This window comes from Panthera tigris, chromosome B3 (genome assembly GCF_018350195.1).
Source record: "Panthera tigris isolate Pti1 chromosome B3, P.tigris_Pti1_mat1.1, whole genome shotgun sequence".
Lineage (NCBI taxonomy): Eukaryota > Metazoa > Chordata > Mammalia > Carnivora > Felidae > Panthera > Panthera tigris.
In genome coordinates this window covers 53,625,485-53,649,700 of record NC_056665.1, presented here as the reverse complement: position 1 = coordinate 53,649,700, position 24,216 = coordinate 53,625,485, and the positions used below count along the sequence as shown (strand labels likewise).

The 24,216-nt window shown below is 45.5% G+C and overlaps 1 protein-coding gene and 1 non-coding gene across 3 annotated transcripts; one reads left to right on the top strand and one right to left on the bottom strand.

The window, feature by feature from the left end:
• Nucleotides 1-22,784, bottom strand: HDC (histidine decarboxylase). 2 transcript variants are annotated; one of them, XM_007081834.3, is made up of 12 exons: nucleotides 22,310-22,784; nucleotides 19,960-20,132; nucleotides 15,667-15,780; nucleotides 14,609-14,731; nucleotides 11,911-12,045; nucleotides 11,503-11,646; nucleotides 10,979-11,045; nucleotides 9,987-10,149; nucleotides 9,806-9,896; nucleotides 5,712-5,810; nucleotides 1,649-1,750; nucleotides 1-1,505 (listed from the first exon to the last, which is right to left on the bottom strand). In XM_007081834.3, the coding sequence occupies exons 1-12, from the start codon at nucleotides 22,335-22,337 to the stop codon at nucleotides 762-764; spliced, it is 1,983 nt and encodes a 660-aa protein (XP_007081896.2). In that variant the 5' UTR covers nucleotides 22,338-22,784; the 3' UTR covers nucleotides 1-761. The 2 variants fall into 2 exon arrangements, with proteins under 2 accessions (XP_007081896.2, XP_007081897.2); XM_007081835.3 differs by lacking the exon at nucleotides 5,712-5,810.
• Nucleotides 22,785-23,051: 267 nt separating this feature from the next.
• Nucleotides 23,052-23,166, top strand: LOC122239774. The gene has a single exon (XR_006219156.1). It is a non-coding gene; the product is annotated as a U5 spliceosomal RNA (small nuclear RNA).
• The last annotated feature ends 1,050 nt before the right edge of the window (nucleotides 23,167-24,216 follow it).

Below are 24,216 nucleotides of genomic sequence, written 5' to 3'. Positions count from 1 at the left end.
AGCACAACTTTTATTTGACCACAGCGTCCAGAAGAAGAGAAAATGTACAAATTCCAAACCTACAGAGGGAACATTTAAATGTACTGAAGGACCGGGGGCCTGCTAGACTGGGAGCTTCTGATCAAGTACAAGCCTGAACAGCACAGTATGGTGGAAATGGCATGGGCATTATTGAAGACAAGGAGACCTGGCTTTCCCCACTTACAAGCTTTTGTGACCCAGAGCCTTAGTTTCCTCATTTGTCAACTGGAAGTCACAGTGCCTGACTCAAACTGCCTGCCTTCTTCATACCAAGGGCTCCTCCAAAGTCATTTTTTCACAGTTAAATCCAAATCTTTAGCATCCTGCAAAGTAGAATCCATTAAGTACATGCATTTAGGCTCCAGGATAATCTCTTATTAACTAATCAATGTTTCAATGGTCAATTAAGTCACACAGGATACTTTTTTTAAAGACAAGTACAATTTATTTCTATGTTATATTTCATATCACAAGCTGAACCACAGAAGCTGCCTGTCAGTACACTACCTTGGGTCCTTTCTCTCTGACCAGACTGCTAGAACATTCTGTACCATGCTGGCTTAAACTCCCCATTTGTATCCTGTTGTGGGTCATGAAACTCTGTGCGAATCTGATAAAATTATAGGCTCTGTTAAGAAGAATGCACATACACATAATAAGCACACAAATTCAGCACACAATTTTGAGGAGTGCAGAGACTCCCTGAAACACATTCTTGGGTTCTGGCCGAAAACCCTGATCTAAACCATTGCCTGCAGAGGGCAACAGGGCAACTGGAGCCCACACTGAGAACTGCATTCGGGAAAGCTGGGGACACTGTAAAACTTGATTAGTTTTTTGAAGGCACTTTTCTTTAGCATCATCATTTCTTCTGGAAACCTAGAGAAGATTCTGGCCCTAGAAGAGCCCTTCACAGAGCCATCTGTGGGCAGTGGCTTCTGAGAACTGACAGGCATGCTGTTGCAACTGAAGGAACGCACTGCCCTCTTCTTATTTTGCACGGACAAATAATTGAACAGGAAGGAGGACAGCTTGTGCTTGGTGACATCCGGGGCCTCTTCTGAAAAGCAGTCGTCGTCAAGTGGGTCCAGCGGGGTTTCAAGATGGCAGCTGTCTTCCTTTCTCACAGGACTGGCTTCCACATGCTGAGGCTGCTTGATGATCTTCCTGGCCTGGGCTGGGTCATATCCGGCCCCATTGACAGACTGAAGGGACATCCCATTGGCCAAGGCTCTGGGTCCCATGGTTTGGCAGATGAGGTTCCCAACCTGAGGGCTAGGTTGGGAAGTACAGTGCTGACTCATGATAAGAGTGGCAGCATCTCGAATGAGATTCCAGTCTCTCAGGATGTCATCTCTGGTGGTGAACTGGGATGTCACAGTGAAACGAATAATCAGTTTGTCCTGGATAGTAGCCGGAATGAGGAAGAGACGACCATCTCTAGCTAATTCCTTTAATACACTTTCTGTGAGACAATTAGGACCCTGTTTGAAAAATACAGAGAAGTGAAATCTATATTACATCCCCAATAAGCATCCCCAGAAGCCCAGCATTTATATTTCCAAGAGGCTAACCAGCCAATTAATTAACCAGCTTATTAATCATAAGCCATAGAAGATGGCATTACCTTTAGACGAAAAACCACCAGGCCAAGGTGCCTCTTGGCAGGAATTTCAAAGAAAGGGTCATTTCTGACCAGAGATTCAAAATATTTTGCCATTTCAGTTCCCTAGAAGTATAAGTAGAGAACAGAGTTTAATAATCAGACAAGGGACAGTTCCGCATAAACTTTCATTCTGCTAAATGGGTTTACACCAGTGACACCTTTGAACTGAAGAGTTCTGAAAGTCTTCTGCCTGAGTTTCTTCTCCATTTGATTTTGTTCATAGTCCAAGCTAGAAAACCTCCAATGGCTCCCTATTACTTGTCACATCAGATTCATCTCAAGAAATCACTTCTGAGGGCTCTTTTTCAACTCGCCCCCAGAACAAGAAGGCATCAATGCAATCTGGCCTCATATCTTGGTTTCACAGCTTTTTGACTGGTTGAGGCGGCAAGCAAGGGCAAAAACCCAACCTATTCTCTGCATTCCCAGCCACGTACCTCGTGTACTAGCTGTATCTGCCCAAAGGAAGACATCCTTGTTTTTACGGTATGTAGAGGCACCATGGGGCTGTCAACAGCTGTGCCCTCACCCTAAGCCTACATCTTTCCCTCACCTCTCAAACCTTTTCAAATCTTATACCTCAAATGCTATTTCATTTCCCCCTCTTTTTTTTTTATATTACACAGGGTACATATTTTTACATATCCTCCCCACATACGTCACAGAAAACTGAACCAGTTTATCAAGTATAGAATTTCTATTTGAGATGATGGAAGAAGTTCTAGAAATAGTAATGATGGTTGCACACGTTGTGTGTGTACTTAATGTTACTGAATTGTACACTTAAAAATGGTTAAAGTGAAATTTTTATGTTAGGTATATTTTACCACAATAAAAAAATGGAAAGCTTTGTACCATATTAACCTTTCATTGAAGTTTATGTCATTTTTTTTTAAGTTTCCTTTTTTTTTAACGTAGGATTATTAACCAAACAAAGGCAGGTCTTAACTTTTCTTTCATTTTAAAAAAATTTCTTCAAGCATCCGGAAGGATCTCAATAAAATATTTGCTAAGTAATTGCTATCACCTGGTTCTCATTGAATCACCTGGTTTTCGGACTTGATACTTGATTTCAAGAGAACTCAAAAAATTCAGCTAAGCACATGTTTGACCATGTTGAAGCAAGTTGCTGCAAACCTCATCCAGACCCCTTTCTTTCTGGGAGAGACCACTGTGTAGTCTATTTAAAATGGTCTCCAATCACTGCCCAAGAACTTTTCATTTTCAAGTCCTAAAGCTCTAAGAGAAGGCACCCTTCTAAATGTTTTCTAACTATTTTATACTTTTGCAATTCATGTTCTAATTTCGCCAGGATTCTCCCATCTCCTTCCCCTCCAGGCCAACTTCCACCCACCTGCCCTACCAATTTTGATCTTTCCAAGTAAATGTTTCTTAACTCTACATGAGTACCATTAAGACATCTCAGGTAACAGACCTAGAGTCAGGCTAGGTAAGGACCATGAAGCTGACACTTTTGAGTAAAGAGACCCAGAAGTCATCTTTGTCCAACCTCTTCATTTTCCTAGGAGGGGCTGAGAGAAAGTGACTTCCCCAAGGTACAAGTGGCAGAATGCAGGTCTCCTGGTCACCAAGCACATGCTCCTCCCACCATGCTCTGCTGCTTCCTACAACATAAGCTGTTTGCAACAAGGTAGAAACAGGGGCCAAGGGAAAAGGGAAACCACACAGCATCCCTGCCACCATAAACCACCTTTATGGACGAATAAAAAAACTGCTGCTCCCAGTGCCCTGAACCACTCTAGGTCAAGGGTGGGCAAACTATAGTCCCAGGCCAAATACAGCATCCCCCAACCTGTTTTTGTAAATAAAGTTTTGCTGAAACATAGCCATGCCCCTTTGTTTATGTATTGTCTATGGTGGCTTTTGGGCTAAAATGGCAGAGTTGAGTAGTTGCAACAGAAATAGTATGGCCTACAAGGCCAAAAATATTTAGTGTCTGTCTTTTACAGAAAAAGTTTACTAATCCCAATTCTAGGTGACAGTAAATGATTGGTGATGATGATGATGATGATGACAATGATCTGTTGTCATTAGAAGAAGGGGGAAATGGAAGAGGAAGGGAGAGAAGGAAGAGGAAGTAGGAGAAGGAGGAGGAAGGGAAGAAAAAAATATTCATCGACTGTTAGCTGAGCATTAGGCCCTGTACTATAAATAAGGTCTGTATATGTATTATCTCATTTAATCATCACCATAAACCACTGAGAGAGGTATTACCATTTCCCATTTTATAAATTAGAAAGCCAAACACAGAAAGTTTAATTGTCTAAGATCACCAAATAGTAGGTAAAACTAAAACACCAAACCCAGATTCCATTTTCTAAAGCATTACTGTATTACAGAGGGATACACAACTTGGTTTTCTATAACCTTCAAGAGCTCACATAGTAGAAGATAGCCCAAAATTGTGAAGAGAGAAGGCCTTCCACTCTTGAGCAGGGCAGTATGGGGCCAGTCTGGGTGACCACCCCAAGCATTGTTGTAAGAATCTAATAAAACACTATAAGGTATTTTTAAAATTTAAGATGCTATGCAAGTCATAATTGTGAGCACAGTCAAGTTGAAGAAATAAAATTAACTCACATCAAACAACTCTGTTTTAGTTCCACCTCTTACTGTTGTGGGACATTGGTAATCTTTGAGCCCAGTTTTGTAAGTACGCTTGAATAGGTGATCTTAGGAATGACAAGGAAGCAGTGACTGGGACAGATGGAATAGTCAGGAAAGCTCCTGGGAGAAATGGAACCTAAACCATTAATAACATACGGAGAAGAGAGAGCAATCCAGGAGGGCAAAGTGAAGGTGAAGGTGCAGAGGCAGGCTGAGGATACAGCTGAAATGGGTCATTGAGAAGCCTGAGCTAAAATAAAGGCTGATAACCAGGTCCTTGAAAGCCAGGCCTAGGAGTGTGGGGGAGCTGATGGGAATTCAGAGCTTTGACTTGTAAGAGGAGCGTCAGGGGAGTTGACCAGCACCTACACATTGAATACCCAGTCCTAAGAGTTTTCCTGATGCCTTGTAACCTCCACCGTCTTCATTCCTCAGCCACTACCTCCAATCATGGGTCTGAGGATTTAGAGTACAAAGTGCCTAACATCCCTCAATATCCTAGGTGACAGTCACTCATTGATAAATGTCCAGTTGACAAATACCTTGACGTTTATTACAAATGTAAAATTACCAACAGTAAGCCAGTCTTTGTTACTGCTTCAAACATCTTATTTGGTTTTGTGTTTACTTAATGAAGACAGAATTCCTAAAGGAAAGGTAGGTGGACAGAGTAATAAAGGACAATGTCTTTGGATTTATCTAATGCCATGGCTTTTACCAATGGTTTTGTCTTACTCATAGGCACTCAGAGAAATGAGAGAAAAACACTGCTGGCCAAAGTTCTCAGTGAAGTCCCACCCCTTTCATGAAGAATATGACAGAGAGACAATGCCTGTCTCACCTCTGGGTCTTGTTTCTAGCGCAATGATTTTTTTGTTGCTGTTGTCGAATTGAGTCAAAATAAATTGTACCAAATAGACTTTCAGTAAATACCTACTGACACGATGCAGAGATGTTTGTTCCAGACTTGGTAGGTCTACCTCTCACAGCCAGAAGAGCCATGTCTCAGGTGTAACCATAATAGGGACTCAAATTTTCAGACTGCTGTGATAATCGGAAAATTCTTAAAAGGATATACTCCTACCGTAGACACACTAGCTGCCCTGTGATTTATTTTCTCTTTCTCTCTCTGCAAACCAGGCACTGGGAGCATCACTCCCAGGTGCTTGATGATAGCAGAAGGAATAATGAGACACTTATTCAAGGGGACAGACAGCAGATAGCCCTTGGTGTCATGTTCTGCTCAGTGTCCCTCTAACTAACAAAGAAGTGGCTACCCTAAATAATCAAGTCCCAGGAGTCCAAGAACAGGCTCAGACACCTGAGCCAACACCACAGGTCCTCTGGGCAGAAACCAGCCTTCCTCCCCATGAGGACACATAGCAAGACTACATACATGTCTGACGTGTGCTTGAAGATTCTTCACCCCAAAGGACCGAATCACGAACCAGAGTTTAATAGAGCGAAACCGCCGGCTCAGGGGGATCTGCCAGTGCTAGAACAAAGGAACACAGTGCTCATGGTTAGAGGCAAGGGCACTGCTCCCTCATGCACTCCTCAGCTTTATCATCCCCTGCCTGCCCAGACCTCCAGGGACAGAAAGTGTCACCATGATTCCCAAAGCTGTTGCTAAGGAGAAGCTAAGGCAAATTATCCCAAGGCTGCCCTGTCATGTGACCAAGTCATGGTGAAGGCGCCCAGTAGTTACCCTTGTCCAAGAGCAGGACAAGTGGAAACCAAGCCCATGGCCCTGAACAAAGGAGAAGGCATTTTGCTTCAAACGCTGCTTTAAACATTTCATCTCAGGCTGAAATTCAAGATAGGGGCAATACATGTTTTCTCTAAAAGAACCTAAGTTTCTTGAAGTGCAGAGAATAAAGTTCTATTTCTATTCCCCCCTGTAAAATGTAAAGTATAGTGGTCAAGAGCTGGGATGCAAGAGCCCCACAGACCTGGGTTTCTCCTCCAGCTCTGCTAGTTACTATCTGTGACCTTGGGCATTGCTGCCTCACTGGCTCCTGGTGAGACATAGAATGGACAGCACTTCCGAAGGCAGGAAAAGAACCAATGCAAAGAGCCTCGCAGGAAGTTGTCAGCAAGTGTTGGCTTTTTAGATGATAAAAACGTGAGCTACAAATCACAGCAGGATTTCTGCCTAGGACCAAGATAATCAGTATTTAACCTCTCTGTCTTGTCCTGACTTCATCCTGTGACACCCCTGTGCCCACAAGAGGCATCACTCCAGCTTTCAGATTTGAAATGAACATCCACATCTCGGCCTCTGTTTAACCAAAATTGACCCTTTGTTCCTGGTGACCAATTCAACAGAGCTCAAAGTTCAAGGTTCGGGGGGCACCATAGATCTAAACATTACCAAACCAATTTCAAACTGATTTCGCAGATCTGAAAACAGACCAATGGGTTTGGAAAACATTGGAAGTTAACCTGATGAGTAAGGTGGTTTCTAATGACCTCTTCCTCCGATGGTCAGAAAGTAAATGTCCGAATACTTCACCATAATTTCTATTGACTAAAAATAAATATTTGTCCCACTGAGTATTTATCTACTCATCCACAGGATTGCCAAATCCTCAAAACTGTACTCACCTTCACCGTTCACCCTTATTTCCTGACCCGGCACGCTCCCTTTGGGGACATTCCCCCTTTGTTGATGGACAAGGTTCTCCTACATCAAATACTAAGCCTTTTGTTTTTTAAGCAAAACATTCTAGTGGTGAGGACTGGCTTGGGGACTCATTCACCAGAAAAGGGCATCAAAACCTGGACACAGGACAAAATTTCTGTGACAGAGAAAGCAGTCAACTCTACCCCTTGTTAGATGAACACTCTAGGAGAATAATGAATGGATAATAGGAGCCTTCTCTAAAAATATGGTTTCTCAAATTGTTATGGCCAATTGACTGCTTTATCTCACCAGCAAATTAAAATGAGAGGCAGAGGGGCACCTAGATGTCTCCATTGGTTGAGCATCCAACTTCGGCTCAGGTCATGATCTCCCAGTTCTTGGGTTCGAGACCCGCGTCGGGCTCTGTGCTGACAGAGCTTTGGATTCTGTGTGTCTCCCTCTCTACCTCTCCCCCATTCACGTTCTGTCTCTCAAAAATAAATAAATATTAAAATAATAATAATAATAATTTTTAATGAGAGGCAGAGATTATTTTTTATTTCTTCATACTCTTTCGTATACCTGGTTTTTCCTCTGGCCATTATTCCAAACCCAATCCATGCTGACCCAGCAGGGTGGTTCTAGCTGATATTTTCTGTTAGAGCAGGAAATTTGGACTTACAAAGAATGACATGGATCTTCTTGAACTCGAGACATCCCCAAGCCTCCTCTGTGTCCTTGCAAGGTTTTGCAGGTCTCCCCTGCCAAAGGAAGATAATGCCCCATCCACTAGTGGGAGCTGGATGTCAGAAAATCTAGCCCTAATTTTAGGTGGTGCCAGGGCCTAAGGATGAAGTCCCTAAGTCTTCTCTCCCAGGAAGGTGCTCTGTTTCTGGCTTATCTCAAACATGACTGGCCTTCAATTTAAAGCTACAGCAACCTGAATGAAAAGGAGTTTGGGTCAGAACAGCAGTGAAGACTCCCAGGATCACAACAAACAGAAGCTTCAATTTCCTAGGACTTTCTTTGAGACTTGAAAATTAAATCCATATAGTTAGAGGTGGGGGAAGGAAAAGGATACAGCAGTACCTTCTGGATGTAGAAATATAAATAATAAGGCTAAGAAATATAAATAACCAGTGCTAAGAAAAGTTTAATTCAATATTTTTATAAGTTATCTGGAATAGAGAGAGCACCATTAAATCTCCAAACTGATGGGAATGAACCACAGGAACATCTTGAGATACTGGTGTGAACAAACAGACAAAACAAAACAAAAAAAGTAACACGAGATCCAAAGTGGGCCGAGGTAAGATAATACTCTACAATTATGATCCAAATTCACTTATAGGAGGATGGGCACCATTTCACACTCAAGAAAGAAACAACTTAGAATTACCCTTAAAGATACCTGCCCCTTAGGATGCTGGGGGAAAAAAAAATTTGTTAATTAAAATTTTCTGAAAACCTACCAGACAGGGCAATGGAGATGAAAGAACCATTATTTGTCTATTTTTATCAACTTCTACAGGGTCTGTAAGCTTACTACCTGCAATGGCAATCAATAGTCTCAAAAATCTAAAGGAAGTGTAAACTGGCCTGAAGGAGAATAACCAATAAAAATCAAGAGATGACAGAGCTATTAATTTAGGACTAAATGGGCAAGACATCTCAGCTGCCCAAGAAGACAAGACAGAACCATCTCTTTACAAACTAAATCTCACAGACATCAGGCATTGCTCTCTCTGCCTCACTGCATTAATTCATTTAATCCTCACAACAAGCCTAAGAAGCCAATATTATCATCATCCTCATTTTACAGATAAGGAAACCCAGAGAGAGAAGTTAAGTCATTTGACTAAGGCCACACAAGTTAACAAATGGAGGAACAAGGAGGAATAAGGAGGAACACAGGCCATCACCCTTTAGCACCTAAATGCTTAACCATTTTGCTATAGCAAATCTCTACAGCTTAAGAGTTTTTAGGAATATTAGCCCTACCGTTTATTGAGCATTTGGTACGTTCCCAGTACTGTGTTAAGTGATCTACATGTACATTCCCATTTCAGCCTCATGATACCGTATCAAATCCGTGCCAGTGTGCCCTTTTTACAGATGAGGAAGCCACAGCTCAGAGAGGGCCGTTAAGTTTCTCAAAGGCCCACTGCTGGCATGGCATTTCAAACCAAGCTCATCTCTCTCTGCTCTGCTGCCTCCCGTTGGCCACGGATATATAACTGGTTTACATCTCTGTCTTCCCTACAATTAAAGGAAAGGCTTGTCTTCAAACTGAGGAGTAAATCTGAAAAGATTGTTTCCACAAGAGTCAGTACAGGCTGAAACTGTGGGCAGGTTCAAGAGACCGAGCAAGTTGGGATGGCCAGGACTGCTCAGAGGCGTCCAGAAGCTCAAGAAGTTTGGTCCCTGTGCCCCATCACCTCCCATGGAGCCTCCCACCTTTTCTCTGAGGGGACAAGAGATAAAAACGATTTAAGCAAGGATCCTCTTTCCCTACCCAAGGAAACTCTCCACCCTTCCCCGATGCTGGGCAGAAAAGATTATCCAAGATGGAGACAGAAGGGAACTGATCCACTCATGATAGAAAAGACATTTCTGGGAATTAAGGAATGCCACACATACTCAAGAAATGTGCATACTGCCTCAGAGGTTGGTCTCATTTTCTAGGCTTTTTAACAATTTTCTGGGTTTCATTGCATATACTTAGAAACCAAAGGCATACAGCAGTATATTAGGGGATGGGCTCACAGTGTGCTAATTTCAGATAGGAGCCAACATAAAAAAGACCCTCTGGGGCCAGGTGCAGCCAGTTTCCATCTCAGAGGCCACCATTCCTGGCCACTCACCATGAAGTCAGTGGCCATGCCCGAGTCGGCATGCCTGAGGTAGATGGGGTTCACGCTGAAGGTCTGCTGCAGCTTGTACTTGTCCTTGACCCTGTGGGTTTCCAAATGGGATTAGTGGCTGAGGCCTCTGCAGAGGAAGGAAGGCTTGCCCATGGGCTAGAAGCTTGGCTGTCACACTCACCAGAACCCAGTACAGTCAAAGTGCACCATCATCCACTTGGAAGGATTAAAGGTGAAGGAATCGGCATACTCGATGCCCTTCAGAAACCCCCGGAACTCGGGGCACAGGAAGGCAGTGCCTGCGTAGGCAGCATCGATGTGGAGCCACAGCCCCTCACTGGCACCTGGAGAAGCAAATGTCACCCGGCTGGGAGGCAGGACTGGGGGTGGGAGTAGGGGTTGCCACCAGCCAGCTCAAAGGCATCTCTCTCCCTGTGCAGTGGCTGGTGGGCTTCAAAAGAAGAGAAGAAGGGATGGTTCACTATGGCTGGAGGATGTGGAGATGGGAGCAGGGGGGCACATCAATGGGAGTGGAGCCTCCTAAAGGGAAAGTCCACAGAGCCATACCTGGCCTTTCTTTCTAACTGGCCAGAGGGTTGACATCTTCTTGGCATCAACCTAGAAGTTCCTGGCACAGAAACTAACTTCCCACCAGCCCAAATGTTAACGCATCTAACACCAACTTTAGAGAGGGGACGTCTCTCTTTCCTAGTGGATTTCTTGCTTGGGGAGTTTAAACAATCTGCTTTGGGTCTCTTCTCTGCCTTTATCTTCTCCTATGGCTTCCCCTAGCCTACCATTTTCCTTTCCTTAGCCTAGAAGAGAAAATATTTCACTGTGCCTCATTTACCCTGGGTTTTGCATATAGTTTACTTTGAGTAGATTTCAGCATACAACTGAGAGGGCAAGAAAACCTGGAGACCTCCCAGTGTTGTCTCCTGACAGGATGCAGGGCAGGGGCCGAGGGGCGGCTCTCTAACCCCTCGCCCACCACTGGGAAAAGCTGTGACCTGACTGCCTAGGAGAAGGCATTTGTGAGCTGTGGTGGCTCTTCTTACTCTCTCTGCAATGACCAAGGAGGATCATTCCACAGAGCTAGTTTTGGGTTCTTGCTCTAGGGAACATTCTGAAGTTCATTACTTGTCTTCCTAGCCAGACAAGGCAGACACTTACAGATGGGGCCCAGCTCTGACAGGCAGTCAAATGCACAGACCCCTGTGGTCCCCAGCGTTGCACACACCTGAAGGAAAATAAAGGAAGTTAACGTGGGAGGGTGGGCTTGTGTGACACATTTGGCCTGAAACAAAGATTCTAACCACAGGTATTCTCTACCCCACCCATCCCACCTCAACAGTATGTATTTCACGTTACACTTTACCAAGACCCACAGTGAGAAATATATTTTATAAAGCAATCTAGTACATATATATGTGTGTATTTGAAATAAAAGTCTCACCAAACAATACATACTCTGGCTACAGATAGTCTCTATTCTACTTATTTTTTCTTATGCGGGTTATGATCCACAGAATTTATTTCCTAACACACCAACAAACAATAACTCATAATTTGTAAAACATTGTATTTGACAACATCTCTGTTTTTCTTTGCAGCAGGTTACTTGCCTGAATTCTGCCCATACTCCTTCCTCACCTCCAGGTTCTAAAATTCTAAGCTTAGAACACATTCTGACTTACAAAGACAGGCACCAAGCCCCTCTCCTTGTCCTCTTTGATGGCTTTCTGAAGAGCTTCCCCTCGGAGTGAGAAGTTGTCATCCACAGGCAGAAATTTCATCTTCACAAGAGAAATCAAACCAGCTTTTTCTACTGATGAGTGAGCCTAGGACCATGGACACCTGTTAGCAGTGTCATCCTGGGATGAGCAGCCCCCTGTCCCCCCGCCAAAAAACATACTGCTGAAGCCAGACTAAAGAAATCAAAACTAACATTTGTGTGTCTTCCCCTTCGGTTCCTGGAGATTACCTCCAAGGCCTGCACTGCCCTGAGCTCCAGCATACTCATGTCTAGAAAAAAATTACTCAAGAGCTAAGACTCCAGAAGCCAAGCCCTAACCCCAAGGTTTGGCCTGTATTGGGCAACTCACCTGGTCAGAGGCATAGGCAATGAGCCGGGCGTTCAGGGAGGACTCGTCTGCCCCAGGTTCAGAAGCTTTCATTTCTAGGATTTTGTTCTTCCTTGCTGCCAGCAAGGCAATCAAGGTGGACTCACTGACTGTGCTCTGTAGTGGAAAAAGGATTACCAGTGGCAGCCTCTCCTTGAGTTCTCTAGGCATATTCCCCAGGCTTCTAGGTGTGGTGTGGTGGTGGTGGTGGGGTGTGTGTGTGTGTGTGTGTGTGTGTGTGTGTGATAGCCATTCCTAAGAAGGGGCTCCTGCCAAAGGGGCTGTCCTTCCTCCTGACTCTCAGGCCTATTCCACATTCTCCCTTCACAACACCTTGTGCACTCCTAGGACACCTCCCTCTCCTCTCATTTTCTAGGGAGGTAATGAAAGCACATTTTCACCTAATACCAACCTCTTTATTCAGAGGCCACAGAGACCAACAGGAGAATGTTCGGCCTCAGCTAGGTACAAATTTGCTTACAGATATGTTTGCTCCCCACTTAAAACTTGCTGAACATAAAGAACTTTCAGTTTCTTAGGAATGGCAACAGTTTGTTTCTAAAGGCATAATCCAGAGAGAGAGGTCCTGGCCTATGTGAGAGGCTAGTCACTTCAGCCTTGATTCTGTTGCCAATGGCTCTCGTGACCTTGGGTTAACATTGCCTCTCTGGAAGATTCTTTTCCATTTATAAAATGGAAAGCATCCCTCTGGCTGCCTCCCAGAGTGGGAGGATTGATCATCCAAATGAGGGTTGAATAGGATTTCATTCTGGCCACACAATTATGGGAATCCTGTGGGCCCCCTCAGCAACCTTACAGAAATCTTGGTTTCTCATCATTCATTCACTCAGTCTTTGGTGCCTTTGCTTCTTGAAATCTTGAGGTGATCAACATCTGATAGCTCCTTGTTAAAAAGCCTGGCAGACAGTGTCATGGGGAGTGGTAGAGATCAGATCCCATTAGAAATTCAGTAACTGGAAATTACTCTGCAACAAGGAAGTCAGCAGAATAGTAATACTAATAATAATGCCACCTTCCATCTACATTGCTATTCGTAGTTTACAAAACTTTCTGTGGTCCCTTCGGCTCCTCATAAAACCCCTCTGAGGTTATTGTGACTCCTGTCTACAGATGAGGATAGCAATGCTCAGAGATGTTACAGGACAGAATCAAGTTCACACGGCTGATGAATACAGGAGAAAGCAGAGTTTGTATTTAGACAGGCGGGGGGTCAAATCCTCACTCTTCTACTTATCAGCTGAGCAAGTGGGACAAGTTTTTAATATCTCTGAGTTTCAGGGCTCTTATCTCAAAAATTATCGATGATAGTATTTACCTATGGAGTTCTTGAGATAATTAAATGAAAAGCAAGATCGTGTACAGCAGACATTTAGCATGTCTCCCAGATAGAATACCTGAAGCTGTAACTATTTTTGCAAACAATACAGAAGGTCCACAACATGCAGTAATTTGTCTTCCTTGTGAGGATTTTAATCTTGCTGCAAGACTGGAGAGAGAGAGGGAGTCACTTAGCTAGCAAATGAGCCCAGCAACCTTTCTGGTTCTCAGCTCAGGGCACCATGGCTGGTTTTATTTTAAAGAAGAGCTCATTGAATGTCCATATCCACTCTGTGAGGAAAACATTATTGTTATTATTATTAATTATTATTATCATCTCTATCTTATAGAATATAAAAGCAGGAAAATTACATACTACAGTGGAATTTAAGAATCTGAGAATTCTCGGGGCATCTGGGTGGCTCAGTCGTTTCAGTGTCTGACTCTTGATTTTAGCTCAGGTCATGACCTCATGGTTCGTGAGTTCAAGCCCTGCATCAGGCTCTGCGTTGATATTGTGGTACCTGCCTGGGATTTTCTCTCTCCCTCTCCCTCTGACCCTCCCCTGCTCATGTTCTCTGTCAGTCAATCTCTCTCTCTCTCTCTCTCTCTCTCTCTCTCAAAATAAATAAACATTAAAAATAGCTTTAAAGAAAAAAGAATCTGAGGGTTCTCAAAGGTCTCAGAACCAAGCCCTCCTGAATATCCAAGGTTTATAGATGCAAAAGAACCTAGCAATGTGCACGGTCTGTGGGAGGCACTCAGCAAGCTCCATTATGCTGATTGCTCTTGACAAAAAAAGAAATATTTGAGGAACTATCATCGACAGATATCCAAATGATAGGGTTATATGATAAAATAAATCGATTTATGTCATTAATTTTTCTTACTACCAAGGGTCTCCTGGACCCAGGAGGGAGGGAAAGAAGTTTCTACTTGCCTTTTTTTTTTTTTTTTTTTTTTGCCCATTGGCCATAAGATGTTAAATAAGACAAGGAAGGGGAGTTGTCAGTTCATAAACTAGGAAACCTGAATCAAGCAATACTGGAAATGTGATAATGTGTTGATTTCTCAATCTTTTTCAAACGAAAATGAAAGGAAGTGTGGAGGCGGCAGCAGTGTTAGTGGCAGAGGTGGCAGCCATGACAGTGGTGGCATCAGTGATACTGGCGGCAATCAGGACAGTGATGATAGTAAAGGCAAGAGCGGTGGCAGCAATAGTAGGGCAGTAGATGACATAGGGGAACCTCCATGGAGAACAGGAGAATTGCCTGGGCAAGGGTTCAGCTGATCTTTCACTACTCAGCCCTCAAGCTGGGAGGAGCTTTGCCAATGGAGGCACCTGCAAGACGCCGCCTCCCTGACTGCCAGGTTGGTGATGCAGGAAGTGCTCTGGGAGTCCCAGCATTTTTGCCAGCCAGTCCATGACGTTCATCTCCAGCTCCGTGCATGCAGGGCTGGAAGCCTGAAAGAGGGAAAGCAACTTCATCCAGACAGCTCCAGGACACCAAATGCAACTCCACACCGGCCCCAGAAACACATCTGTCTCTGCCCTGGCCCTCCCCGGGTCCCTGCACTACCAGTGAGAACCTGACCTATGTTCCCCCTGGAGAAGGGGTCAATGTCAGTCCCTGGGCCCCATTCCCACCTCATCCTTTACCAAACCAAAAAGGGAAGAGAATGTAGGGCTTTGGATTGATGCCACCCTCAGTGAAGCGGAGTCTTTCCTAACTCCAAAGCTCTATGGAGAAACAGCCCTAAAAATGATTGCTTCCATTTGGCCTCCCTAGTCTCCCAAATATCCAGCCAAGCGGCTTTCTGAAGGCCAGGGACAAGTTTTAGGACTAAGAAAGAAAGCACTCCTTCCTGGAAAAGACATCAACACTCCCCCCTCACTCCTCTCAGCCTTCCCTCCCCACAACACACCCTTCAGGCTTAAAATATAAAGCTGTTCTAGGAGGCTTCTGGCACAGTTTAAAGCTGTTTGGTGCTTAGGGGGTTATTAAGGGAAGTCTGAGGCTATATCCCTCACCCCTCAAAGACAAGAACACAGGGAAAGTTGTACCCACAGGCACCAAAGTGCTTAGTTAGGATCACAAACCGTGGGAATAACCGGATCTCGGTCCAAATCTCATCTCTGCCTCTATGAGCTGTGTGAGCTTGGGGAGATAAGTTACTTAAGCCTCAATTTCTTCATCTACAAAATGGGTCACTATTCATGATTCCACAGGGTTAAAGGATAAGATGAGGTAATTTATATAGAGCTTAAGACCAAAGAATGTAGCCATTGTTAACATTTAACTCGGAACCCACTTCAGAGATCAGGACAAAACATGTCTGCCTCAGGATGTCACTTTCTGCCAGTTGCCACTGGTTAGAGCTACTGCCATCGTTACTCACCCAGGTGAATCCCAAGCAGTTGATGGCATCGGCCAGCATGTCTCCCAGCAGTGATGGCCACGAGGTAAGAGCCGGGTAGTAGGCGTGCATGTGGGGGCTCTGCCAGTGTACCACCTGGAGGCAGAGCACATACATGTGTGGCACCAGGAGGCTCATCTGGGAGGCTTTCCTCTACCAGACACCCTCTCTGGAAAGGGGAAGCACCCACTCTAGAGATGGGCTGACACTTTTAAGACAGTCCAGTAAATGACACAACTCCGTAAAAATAAAACAGACTCATGGTGTTCTTGCCACCCATATTCCTCATAGTCTAAGCTGCTTCCTCAGTGGAGCATTTGTGCAAAGACCAGAAGGGAATATGCAAAATGAAAACAGGTATAGTAATTAGGGTTGTGGATTCTGGATAGTGTGCACATTAGTCTCCAGTGCTTGTCCCCCATGCCACCCTGCCCGGTAATAAAGAGGAAGAGGAGACTATGAGCTCCAGAAGAATAGGCTACCTGCCTCATCCAGTTTCTTGTGAAAAAAACAAAAAAAAAAAAACAAAAAAACACCCTTTGTTCTATGGACGCTGAGCTCCCTGGGCACACAGCTCCTGCAGAGGATCAGGATGCAGAGATTCAAAGCTGTCCTTAGCTTCCCAGTGGGGATGGTGAAAGGAGAGAAAAGGGCAGGGGAAGTGCCAGCCCAAGGGCATGGGACCCCCACCTCCAAGTTAACCCCTGAGCCCACAATCAGGTCGAAGAACCAGATGGAAGCAGGAGCCAGGTGGAAAGACAGGGCCCCACATTAGACTCATTGATTATCTAATCTGACTTCATCTCCCTGTTTTATGAACATGCCCTTTTCATTTCATGTTTTTGAGCAATACTGTGTCCCCTGACAGGAAGACACTTCCCCTACTGACAGAACCTTCCAAAACCTATTAATTCTTAGAAAGGTACTGAATACCCATTTCCTCCACAAACCCTTCCCCAGTTTCCCAGCCCCCTTTGATCCTTTCCCTGAACCCATGGAACATTCTCATTCTAGATAGATGTTCCACCCTACTGAGAACTCATTAGTCAACATCTTAGTGTATCATCGAGCTATTTGGTATGCACAAATTCTTTTTATCCCTCACTAGCAAGGGTAGTGTCCTAGACAGTGCAGGTGGTAGGAGGAGCATACGATTAAAGTCCAAGGACACAGGTTTCAGTCTTTCCGTAGTCCCTAACCAGCTGTGTGAGTTTGTAGTTTATTGTGAAGCTAAGGAGCTTAAGCTCCACGGCCCCATGTTTGCATGGGTCTTTTCCAAGAACCACACTTAATTTTATTTTCTTACAGGGGATCTCAAAATTTATATGTGATTCAGACCCCATAAAAACAAGATAGTCCTCTACACCTTTCTTGACATCAGTTTTTCATCATAAAATAAATCTTGTTTCCTGGGGCTATCATGTGGATTGGTCTAGGAAGGAATTTGCCAAATGAAAAGCACTAATGTTCATGGTAAGTCAGTCATACGGTAATAGGCACATCATTTATCCTGACTTGACTCAGATAATCAGACCTCTTCCTCCGATTTTTGCCAGACAAAATGTGTTCTACCTAACAATATCTCCCCCTTTCCATGCTTTATCTTGTTTAATCCTCACAAAACCCCTATGAGGTAAATTCTACCATTACCCCTGTTTTACAGATGAGAATGAGGGCTGGCTAGTGCGAAGCAGCATCCACATGATCACACCCACCTCACAGACACAGATAACTGTGCCAAGACAGAAATCCAAGGCTGTCTAACCCCACAGCCCAAGCTCCTAAGCAGGATGGTGTCCTGCCTTCTCCCACTGTGCTGCTTTCTCTCCCATATGAAGAGAAGAGGTTTTCCTTTCTTTTTTTTTTTTTTTTAATGTTTATTTACTTATTTTGAGAGAGAGCACACAAGCATGCGCTCAAGCTGTGAAGGAGCAGAGAGAGAGGGAGAGACAGAGAGAATCCCTAGCAGGCTCCATGTTGTTGGCACAGAGCCCAACACAGGGCTCAAACCCACAAACCGTGAGATCCTGACCTGAGCGAAAATCAGGAGTTGGACGCTTAACCAACCGAGCCACCCAGGCGTCCCTAGTAGAGGAAGTTTTTCTAAAGCAGAAGGACAGTTATTGTTTGTGTCGCGGCATGGAGAGAAAAATCAATCCAGTCTTCAACGAGGGGCTGGTCAGAATGAGAAAGCAAAGGGCCAACTGCTTTCACGCCATCTCTCAGAGGCTGGTACGGCCTGTGAGATTAGATGGAAGACGGGGCCCTCATTATCAGTGTCCTTAGTGACGGTATTTTGGAAACCCCAGAGAAGGGCTTCCATCCCCTCGCCCTATCAAGAGCCAATTATCTGTCCTTGCAAGATAAATATGATAAGATAGGCTAGAGGAACACTTATCAAAAACAGGCAGACCTCTGGGTCCAGAAGTGAGTCTCTTTGACCACACACCCCCAGCAACTGCTGGAATTGCAATCAAACAAATCAGCTCACTTCCGCCTCTTCTGACAGTTGCTCTCAGTCTCACTACGAAACTACAGTTGGCCCCTCAGGAGATTACACTTTACAGAATGAAATCCATGAGATAATCTTATCGGGGAGCTAGCTTCCTTGGTAAAGCTTTACGATAGGGAAATTTTCAAAAGATGCTTATGAAATAGGCTGAGTGGTCAGACAGAGCTGTGTATTTGGCTTTGTACAAACTTGCCAACCAATACGTTTGTAGACACTTATTCTGAGTTTAAATAATTTAGCATCCCTGCCTCCAGGCACATTTCTGTCACATCTAAATCTCTTAGAGGATGATGGTTGTAAATCTCAAGTCAGCCTCAGAAAGTCTCTAGACACATGTGGTTCAGGGGCCCCTGGGTGGGTCAGTCTGTTAAACGTACAACTTCAGGTCAGGTCATGATCTCATGGTTCGTTGAGTTTGAGCCCCACACCAGGTTCTATGCTGACAATCCAGAGCCAGGCCACTTCAGATCCTCTGTCTCCCAATCTCTTTGCCCCTCCTCCTGCACTCTCTCTTTCTCCCTCTCAAAAATAAACAAACATGAAAGGAAGGAAGGAAGGAAGGAAGGAAGGAAGGAAGGAAGGGAGGAAGGAAGGAAAGAAGGAAAGAAAGAAGGAAGGAAGAAAGGAAGGAAGGAAGGAAGGAAGGAAGGAAGGAAGGAAGGAAGAGACTAGACACGTGTGGTTCAGGATATCAGTGTCCCCAGCAGGCAGAGTGAGGACAGCCGCTTGTTGGGGTGCTGCTGAAAGGCAGTGCCTGGGTGCGCAGGCTCAGGCTGGAGCACTCTGTCACACACTAGTAGGGATACTAGTACAGGAGAAAGAGCAGAGCTTTTGGACTACGACTGCCCTCGGCTAAAATCTTGGATCTGCCAGCCACGAATTCTGTAACTTTGAGAAAACAATGAATATCCCTGAGCCTCAGTTTCCTCATTTCTAAAACAGGGATTGTAGGATCACTGTGGGATAAAACAGGCTAGCCTGTAATGGGGCTCATCCAGTGTCTGGCATGTGGCACGGAGCTCAGTATAGGCAGCCCTTCTGTGGGAGGGGGACTGGTACACCTTAACACAAGCACCTTGGCACGGCTCCTCGCCCCTGGTGGCCAGGGATGGCTCACAACCCACAGAGGCGGGCTCCAGCTCAAGCACCAGCCAGCCTCTGTCTGTTTCCTGGCCCTGCCAGTGCTGTCACCAGCCTGTGCTCTTTGTCACTGGAAAGCTCCTTCCTACTCTTGAAAAGCACCTCAATCACGAGATCTCCCTTGGTAGGGAACGACACGGTTCCAGCCTCACTCAGCATCCTGGGCCTCCCTCCCTGACAGGGTGCCCTCTGAAGGTGTATTCTGGGCCTCCTTCCCTCCCTTCAGTGAGTCACAGCATTCTGTAGGAGAGTCCCTGGCTCTCCCAGCTGGGGCTTCAGGGACTGTCTCCAGCCTCCTCTCTCTGTCATGCTATCCACATCGGCCTTTCCCCTCAGACCCAATTTTCATTCTCATCTCATCCGATTAGATTTCCACACATCTGTCAGGCCAGGCCCTGGGGTGTCAGCCTCCTACCCAGCATACAGGTCAGCCATCGCATCAGAAACCTAATTTCGGTCACAGTCCTGGCCCTCTACAGCCCACAGGTCAGGCTTGTGTGTTGGTGTACAAGGGGCAGGCATCCCAGGCTTACCCAAGGCAGGCCTCTCTTCAGGCCTACTGCCCCCCCCCCACCTCCTCTGCTCTAAAACCCAGAATCATCTTTGTGGCGACTGTATCTCACCCCAGGCATGATGATTCGCTCAATATCCCCAAAGATGCTGTCCCAGCTGTCAGGTTCCTCGGGAGCACTGTCAGGCAGCTGGGCTCGCAAGTAACCAGGACGCACGTCTGGAGTCACCCGCCGCTCCCGCACGGTGCTCAGGTACTGGCAGATGTAATCCACCATCTCTTTTCCTACAAGGGGGGAGTAGAAACCAGCCTCATGTCCCCCGACTGGGCCCGGCCAATTCATGCCTGACCCCCTTGGCTCACAGCCAACAGACTTGGTGAAGACGGAGATGGGTTCATGGGCTGATGGGGAGAGGGTCTGATCCCCAGCATCAGCCTTGTCTTCAGAATTTAAGAAAATAAGTGAGGGTGGGGCGCCTGGCTGGCTCAGTCAGCACAGTGTGTGACATCTGATCTTGGGGTCGTGGGTTCAAGCCCCATATCAGGTGTGGAGATTACTTAAAATAATAATTTTTAAAAAGAGTGAAAAAATAAGTAAGGGGATGAATGAATGGTGGGGGGAGTGTATGAGTGAACAAATGAAGAAGACGGAAAATCTTGAAGTGTAAAACTCTAGCACTGAAGTAAAATATTTCTTTTTCCTCCCTCTTCCATTATCTATACCAATCTTGATTGTCTCTCCTACCTTTCTTTTCTTCTCAAAAACAGAACATCTAATTAATTCACTACCTTGCAGGTTTAGTAGAAACTCTGTGGCTCTTTCTATCCAAAAATTGTTACACACACACACACACACACACACACACACACACCCTAAATTCCTATGCCATGTTCTGATCCAAGCTGAAAAATCTGCTTGCTCACTATTCCCATTGGACCAGTAATTCCTCACTTTTGGACTCATGGGCTTCTTTGAGAATCTGATGAAAACGGTGAGCTTGCACACACAAAAAATATGGTATATAATTTCTGTGGTTCAGGGAATCCTGAAAGCACAACCACACCCAGACTGAGAACGGGGCACTAGCCTGAAGTCTTGGGGAAATGCAAAACCATGTCTTAATCACTCAACTTCTCTCCCTCTGTTTGCACCAATACCTCAATGCCTGGGGCATTTCTTGGATACTCAAAAAAAAAAAAAAATTGTCAAACATATGAACAAATAAATAAGGAAGAAAAAGAGTCAACTCAAATACTCTGGAGCCACTGTAAATTATTTCCTTTTTCTCCCAGACAGTGCCTCTGTCTCTTGCTCTAAGTCTCTCTCTCTCTCTCTGCTTCTCTCCCTTTCTGTGTCTGTCTCCCTCCCTCTGTCTCTCTCAATATCTAAAATTCCTCCTTAGTACTCCTTAAGCTTTTCTCTCCCTGAAAAAAATAAAACAGAGAAAAGGAGAGGGACCCCTATTTCTTGTCTCTGCACCAGCTCTGCAAAAATTCTCATGTGCAGGACCAGCTCCAGAAAAAACTGTGAAGGAGACCAAGTGGGATTTCGACACCCTCCTCTCTTCCCTTTGTGCTCTCCTCCAAACCTCCCACAGCTGATGCCTCTTGTGACTGTAGTGGCACCCCAGCAGAGCTCTGAGAGCACTAGACCTTGCCCGCCACTTGTCCAGGGGCGGGCGGAGATGTATTTGTGTTCTCTGCACAGGATACATGTCTACGGGAACCTGCTGATGACTTTTGGGAAGCGATGGAGTAAGCCAGCGCGGGCAGACAGGTAGAGGCTGAGGTGAGTTACGTCTGGGTGGAGGAGAGAGAGGAAAAGTTGCATTTCACATGGGACAACAGCTTACAGCAAACACATTTTAGACGATATAACCTACCAGCGGGGATGAGGACAGAAAAAGCTACGGAGAGAAAAATGGTTAGCAGCTGTCCACTGCTCCCCTTAGCCAGCCACGCCTGAAAACGGGTTAACCATGGCTTCCTTCTCACCACACAAGGGCTCCAGACAGAGTAGCTGCTCACTAAACATTTAGGAAATGAGGGACTACATGAAAGAACAGTGCTGACACATCCACGCAGAGAGAAACGAATATAAAGAAAGGCTTTTGCAGCGACGACAGAATATTGGGGGAAATTTTTGTTGCCACTGCAGAATATGAATTCTTTTCCCCTTTTGCGGATCAGGAATCCGAACCCTGTGTCTGTGGGACCCTGGACCAGAAAAGCGCGACACACGGGAGAGTGGACGGAGAGGAGACCAGGCGTGTGAGGGGCAGGGGGAAAGCCAGGTTGAGAAGTTTTAATTTCCCATCCTGCATTCTTTCCTCAGGAAAAAGCTGCGCGGAAGCCAGCTCGCAGAGGGCAAGTCTGATGCTCCAGTCAAATGACACCCCCAAAACCTAAGGGCGGACCACCAGCACCAGCTGCTGCACGGCATCAGGGTGCCCGTCGCTCACCTCTCTGCCTGTACTCCTCGGGCTCCATCGTGTCCCTCGGGCTGCGGGCCGCGACTCCTTCTCACAGACAGACACGGAGGAGGTGGAGGATGGGCTCCTGGGCAGCCAGTGTGGGCCCTTTATTTAAAGTGTTCTTTCTTCCACCTTGGCTCCACCCTTCAGAGGCCCTTCCTCTAGGCCTGATTAACTCCACCCCTCCTCCCCCCAGGGCTGGTCAAGAGATCCAGGATAAAAGGCGCTTCTAGATTAAACAGGCCACTTAGCAACCCAGGCCCTCGCGTCAGTCCCCGTCAGTTCTTTCCGCCCCTCCATTCCGACCACAGAGCCCCCGCCTGGGACACAGCACAGCAACAAAGCCGAGGGGAGGCAGAATAAGCCGCACAAGTTATCCGTTATTCCTCCCGCTACTGCTTCTCTGTCAGCAGCGGGCAGGGAGGAACGGGCACCCCTCAGAAAGGCCGGCCGGCCGGCCGCAGGGCGCTTGGGGACACGCAGATATATATTATCATCTCACGCGATGGGCTTTTTAAATTGCCACATAACACACTTACCGTTGCAGATGAGAAAACACAGAGAGGCAAAAAGAAAAGAAATGGAAGCCTCACCCAGACTTCATGGCTTTTAGCACTTGACAGGGTGCGTGCGTCTGCACGTGTGTGTGTGAAAGGGCAGGCCGCCTCTGCCGCGAGGAGAACAGCGCCTCTCTCCGAGCTTACTTCTGAGGGAAAAGTGATCAGATGCACGCTCTGGTTTCTCTTCAGATAGCATAAATCTTTTGCCATTTCCTAAAGATTTCTGTGGAGAGGTAAAGATTGAAAGGTGATCAAATGCTGCGAAATTGCCACATAGGGGCGCCTGTCAGTTAAGCGTCGGACCTCGGCTGGGGTCATGATCTCACGGTTCTGTGAGTTGGTGAGTTCCAGTCCGGCGTTGGGCTCTGTGCCGACAGCTCAGTCTGGAGCCTGCCTGCTTCGGATTCTGTGTCTCCCTCTGTCTCTGCCCCTCCCCCGCTCATGTTTCTCTCTCTCTCTCTCTCTCTCTCTCTCTCTCTCAAAAAATGAATAAACATTAAAAAAAAATTGCCAAATAGAATAGACTTGTTTTGTTTTGTTTTGTTTCCTGTCTTCATCTTTCTTGTCCTCTCGATGGTATTAGACAGATACTACTTCCTTGTCCTTGAGGCACACAGTCTCTCTGGGCTTCCAGGAAATGGCTTGTCCCGCTCTCCCATCTACCTCTGTGCTGTCTGTCCCCTCCAATCAGGCTGTGGACGTTGGCACGCATACAGGTTTAAAGCTCGCATCAAATTTATACCATGAGGCCCTCCCAGTTTCTGAGCTCCAAAATCTTTTATCCAACTGCTTCCTTGACAAATCCCTTTGCGTGGTGTCAGCCAACTCTGTGTCTGATGAGAACCCTCTCCCTGGTTTGCAGATGGCTGCACTCTTGCTGTATCTTCACATGATAGAGAAAGAGAGCACTAGTATCTTCCTCTTCTTATAAGACACTAATCCCGTTAGGAAGGCTCCACCTTCAGAAAGTTACCTAAACCTAATTTTCTCCTAATACTATCACTTTGGGTGTTGGACTTCAACATGATGAATTTGGCTGGGGGACAGAAACATGCAGTTCATAACAGAGTGCATCGTAAATCTGGTGAAATCTGAATCAGACCTAATTAATAGTATTGTACTGATGTCAATTCCCTAGTTTTCACGTTTTACTAAAGTTTTGTAAGATGTTTTCCATTGGGAGAAACTGGTAACAGAATGATTCATGGACTCTGTACTATTTGTGCAACTTCTTCTGAATTTATAATTATTTTGAAATAATAAGGTTTTTTTTTTGTTAATTGCTACTGAAAAATTTACACCTACTAAGATGGCTATAATCAAAAAGACCAATGG

Bases quoted from the DNA above. Each gene is read 5' to 3' on its own strand.
- HDC (XM_007081834.3), bottom strand. From the start codon at position 22,337: ATGGAGCCCGAGGAGTACAGGCAGAGAG. The intron at 11,046-11,502 runs GTAAGTCAGAAT...ATTTTCCTTCAG, and splicing joins GGGGCTTGGTGCCTGTCTTT to GTGTGTGCAACGCTGGGGAC. The intron at 9,897-9,986 runs GTGAGTGTGACA...GGAAACCCACAG, and splicing joins TTTGACTGTACTGGGTTCTG to GGTCAAGGACAAGTACAAGC.